This window comes from Montipora foliosa, chromosome 2, assembly GCF_036669935.1.
Source record: "Montipora foliosa isolate CH-2021 chromosome 2, ASM3666993v2, whole genome shotgun sequence".
Lineage (NCBI taxonomy): Eukaryota > Metazoa > Cnidaria > Anthozoa > Scleractinia > Acroporidae > Montipora > Montipora foliosa.
Window position 1 is genome coordinate 33600872 of NC_090870.1, and position 5000 is coordinate 33605871.

The following is a 5000-nucleotide window of genomic DNA, read 5'->3' on the forward strand; positions in this document are numbered from 1 at the left end:
ACAGTTGATGGTCATCCGCGTATATAGAGAGATGTGAGTTAATTATGTATGTCAGGTCGTTTTGGAAGATGTTCCAGAGCAACGGACCGAGGGCGGATCCCTGAGGACAACCCCTCTCAGTCCGCTTCCATTCGCTTCTAATAGCTCTTAGGGCACTTTCCATTTGTAAGAACTGGCCAGTCGGACTAGTCCGTCCGTGAATGGAACGCGCGAGTTCTGAGAACTGGCAGAACTGGTTCTCGCCAAACTGGCCAAACTCATTGAGTAGGGCCGCTCAGTTCCCTCAGTTCTGCGCGGAACGCGGGAAAATTTGTACGCGTTAAAAAATGGCAGCAAGTTCATCGCAGACTTTTGGTGAGTATTATAAATATATTTTGTGCATTGTTTTGGTTGAAAGGAAGATTCCTTTTTCTGAAGTGCCTTGTGAAGGTATTCATAAACAAGTTTTATTTCATTGCAGGACTAGAGAACGTGGAAAAACTTGTGACGTGGACAACAAAGAGCACAAACTAAAATTTTTTAAAGGGAGGGAGAAAGCCGGCCTCTTTGAAAAAGGCAAAGTACGAAAGAAAGTCGCTTGGGATAAAGTTGCAGAGCTCTTAACCCTGCCAATGCACCGCGACACAATTGACATCGTAACGTCGAAACGATCAGCTATTTGACGGCAGGACTCTTGGTTCGCAAGGGCCCATACGGTCAGAGCTATCTGTTTTCTTGCTTCAATGGGCCGCCGTCCAAATGCATTTTCCTTCGGAATATGCTCACTTGGTGCTAACAATTGAGCAAGTAGTTCAAATGTCGAGGATGACATCCGGAAATGGCTCCTGTAGCCATCGCAATGATAGCGAGGAACCGTGACTTCAAAATACTGCGCAATTCTTGCTAATTCATACCGAGAAAAAATACAACTGATTGAAAATAACAAAACTGCGTCTTCTGCATCGTTCACGAAAAGAGTATCCTCCTCCTCCGGCGAAAGAAAGTCGAGAAAAAATGTCGGAGGAATGTTACAAACTCTCGTCTCAACATCCGCTATGTTGTTTACATCGGCTCTTGCGTGTATTCCACGCAAGGATTGCGTGAGTAATCGTGCGGGCCGGCCTTGACCTTTCCATTTACACCGATGAGAACCAGTTCTTTCGGGCCGGCCAGTTCTTACAAATGGAGAGCGCCCTTAGTTTAACTCGGTTCAGTCGGTCGCGCAAGTAGGATCGAATTAGGTCGAGTAGTTACATCTTGAAATCGATACGCTCTTAGTTTGCTGATCATAAGGAGAGGATGCAGAGAGTCAACAGCCTTACTCAAATCGGTGGACAAGATCTTCACAGTTGTCGGTTATCCCGTGATGATTTCCATGCTTCAATAAGTGATATCAGTGTTATTTCACAACTGTGGCGAATACGATAGTCCGTGATTCCGGGATGTAAGCGACTGTCAAATTGCGTTGTGATCTGATCGCTAAGGAGTTTCTCAAGTTCTTTACTGACCACTCTGAGGACAGTTATTGGTCTATAGTTGCCACTATTCTGGGGATCTTCTTTCTTGAAGACGGGCGTCCACTCACCCTTTTTCCAGTAGCTTAGCCATTGACAATTAGTAATACACGAGTTGTAACGATTCACGAATGGTAGAGCGAGCTTTGCCGCATCTACCCTAGATGGCACATTGTCACACTCAGTTGATTTCCGCGTATTAAGCGACTCTAGTGCTCTTCTGACTTGTGCTTCGTTTACTGGATTGGACTCGATCATGGGTTCTGAAGTGACTCTAGTGCTCTTCTGACTTGTGCTTCGTTTACTGGATTGGACTCGATCATTGGTTCTGAAAATTTTGCCATTTTTATTTGCAGAACTCTTAGATGGTTGTTTAGGTCGCTCTCTGTGGAGTTCCTTACATTGACATCTCCGATATCATCCGCTATCGTTGCAAAGTGATCTGCTAATAATGCCGCAACATTCTCTTGGTTACTAATGATCTCACCATCAATTTTTAAGTTGATGTCTGATCCCTTGACCACTTTGCGAGAACCAAGAAACGGTTTGAATGTGTGGAAAAAAATTCTGGGGTTTTCTTTAAGCTCGTCAGTCTTTTTCTTTCAGTATTGCCTTATAGCGATTCTTCTTTGTCTAACTGCTTCATTACGAAATTCCAGTTTCTCTTCCCAGTTTTGTTGAGTTTATCGTGTAGATACTTCGTAAAAGCTTTTCTCTTTGCACGGATTATATTTTTCCACCCGGTTGTCATATGGGGTATGTCTTTGTCCCTTGCTTCTTCTTCTTCTTCTTCTTCTTCTTCTTCTTCTTCTTCTTCTTCTTCTTCTTCTTCTTCACGAGGAAGCCCTCGTCCACAATGTCTCGCACGATTGTATTCCAATAATACACCTGGTCGTCTACTTCCTACGTGCCAGGCTGCCGTCATTAGGAGATTTTCGTATTTCACCGGATCGAAAGTCTCATAACTCCTAAAGTGGATAGCTTTTCGCAAGTATTTTCTCACTTTTTCTTTTATTGTACCATAGATGAGGGTATGGTTACTCAGGGCTGGGTCAAAAGTTCCGCCTCCAATGAACAGGCCTGGTCTATTGGTTAGCAGTACACCGATATGCGTGGCTGTTGTTTTTTTTTTCTTTTCTGCCCAATCTAGTTGGCTGTTTTATGAGGCATTCGAAGCCCTGCAGCAGTTCAAGATCCAAAAGTAATTTACCCCCTTTTGTCTGAGGTCTTCGCCTGTCTAGGTTAAGGTCACCAATCACGGTCATTGCGTCTCTTTGAATTGACACCCAATTACAAATGTAGTTCAGTTCTTCCTCGAGCAATTGCTGGTATGCTCCCAATAATGGGAGCCAACTAATAAGGGCCAACTATTATCATGTTTATCCTGCTAATGTGCACTTCAACAACACGATTGGCTCTAAACATTGGTAGTGACGATCAGGCTTTAGTCCCCTACAAGGGATCGCAGTAGAGATAAGAGCTAAGATGCCACCAGCACCTGGTAACAACGAGTAACCAGGAGGCTAAATTGATCATTTGGATAACTGGAATCGCTCTTTGGTTCACTTATAAATATGATGCGAGCTTTCAAGGTTTTAATAATGCCAATCAATACTTCAAATTTGTTCTGTATGCTGTTGATGTTGAGGTGACACAGCATCGTTCCTTGTACGTTTGCTGTCCCTACGGGTTCAAACTCCTCGTGTGAGGTGGGTCGAATTGCGTAATTTCCTTCGGTTGTTGAATCAAGATTTACATAAGTGCCAGTAGTATTGAGATCAACTTCGTCAATATTAGTTTGTTCAACGAACGAAACCGAGAATTTAAATGGCTAGCAGCAACTCCAGCAGTTCCAGCTTCCTGATTTAGCGTATATTTGTTTGGTCGATCCCGCGCATTTCCAGTGAACCTGCTGTGAGCATCCTGAACACTCCAGGATCTGTTTCGTGTTCTTGCCGATGACTCGCTCACAGAAGAGACATTTTTCTCTTACTTTACACTCCTTCAAGTGGGAGGCGCGGTGGCCTCATGGTTAGTGTGCTCGACTCCGGAGCGAATGGTCCGGTTTCGGGTCCTGGCCGGGAACATTGTGTTGTGTTTTTGGGCAAGACACTTTACTCTCACGCTGCCTCTCTCCACCCGGGTGTATAAATGGGTACCGGCGAAATGCTGGGGGTAACCCTGCGATGGAATGGCATCTCATCCAGGGGGGAGTAGAAATACTCCCAGTCGCTTCATGCCATGGAAATCGGGATAAGCTCCGGCCTGATGGGCCACTTCCGCCATTTCCATATATTGTCAAGTATATGACTATATACATTATGAATTTTCTGTAAGTCTTGTTTAAATTGTCTTTCTCTTGACGGAATAAATAAATAAGTTTTGTCGCTATCATAAATAAATAAAAAACTTGCAATACACTGGAACTTTAATTATATTTAACACTTATTTGCCAAAGGCAAAATGAGTATAACTTCAGAGCTAAACAATAGAGAATTGATAATTGACACAGTTTATTTATTGTTGTAAAGGTCATGAGTGCCTGCAGGAGCCCTGCCATTTTGTTTTGCTTTATATTCACCAGCTAGTGCGGTGAATATGAAATCATATTATTATTTCTATAGGAAACCACTCAACCAATCAGATTACTTGTATTTTTTCATCTCCAAAATTCTGCTAATTATTGCTGCGAGCAACACTATTTTCAACAGACCGTGTGGGACCTGGGCGCTTTTTGAATGCCACAAAGAACTCGATTTTCAGCCAAATTCTTTTCGTTACGGATGATTTTGAGTATATGCAGTCTGTCGGATCAGTGGCAATAGTTGCGGATATGTGCGTGCTCAGCTCACATGATTGCCTACATGTTGGTGTCATGTTGCTGCTCTTCGGACTCGTTCGCTTCTGTTGAGTTAAGTCTGTTTCTTTTTTCATCTTGGTTATCATGTGAAACGGAATTTTATCAATCACTGGAAGTATTCATCAAGGTCACGAATGATTTATTTATATTCCTAGGGGAAGACAATGCATCTCAATGAATTACTCAGAAGTTTTTTATGGTCCAAAATTCAATACTCATTTTGCAAAAAGGAATGTATATTTCAATATAAAATTACCTGTTACAAATGCTCATAGCCTCAGTCAATTTTCACGGAATCAATTCCTTACTATTTAAGCATCCCGTTCCACTGTGGCAAAAAAACTTTCACCTCTGTATTGATAGTATTTTATGTCATTAATGTAATAAAACAATCAGTTGTGTTCTTTAACTCATTGCCTTTTTTGTTGCACTCTTGTCTTTCCTTGAAGCTAAAAAATTCAATCACTCCATATCAAGTAATCTTTCAGTGTTGGACAAAAAAAATCGGCTTTTATTGACAACTGGAAATTTCCCTTCAGAGTGGGATATTATCATCATTATTAGTATTATAATTTGATGACTCACTTCGCAGCACTTCATTTGCTATTAATTAGTAACTCCTAGTTTATTATGGTTATTGTTATTCC

The 5000-nt window shown here is 42.0% G+C and overlaps 1 protein-coding gene across 1 annotated transcript in view; it reads right to left on the minus strand.

The window, feature by feature from the left end:
- Positions 1-2418, minus strand: part of LOC137991567 (craniofacial development protein 2-like) — a 4288-nt gene extending 1870 nt beyond the window's left edge. Inside the window, exon 1 of the mRNA XM_068836638.1 lies at positions 2143-2418. Coding sequence (XP_068692739.1) covers positions 2143-2418 — 276 coding nt within the window. The remainder of the gene's footprint in view (positions 1-2142) is intronic.
- Positions 2419-5000: the final 2582 nt, after the last annotated feature.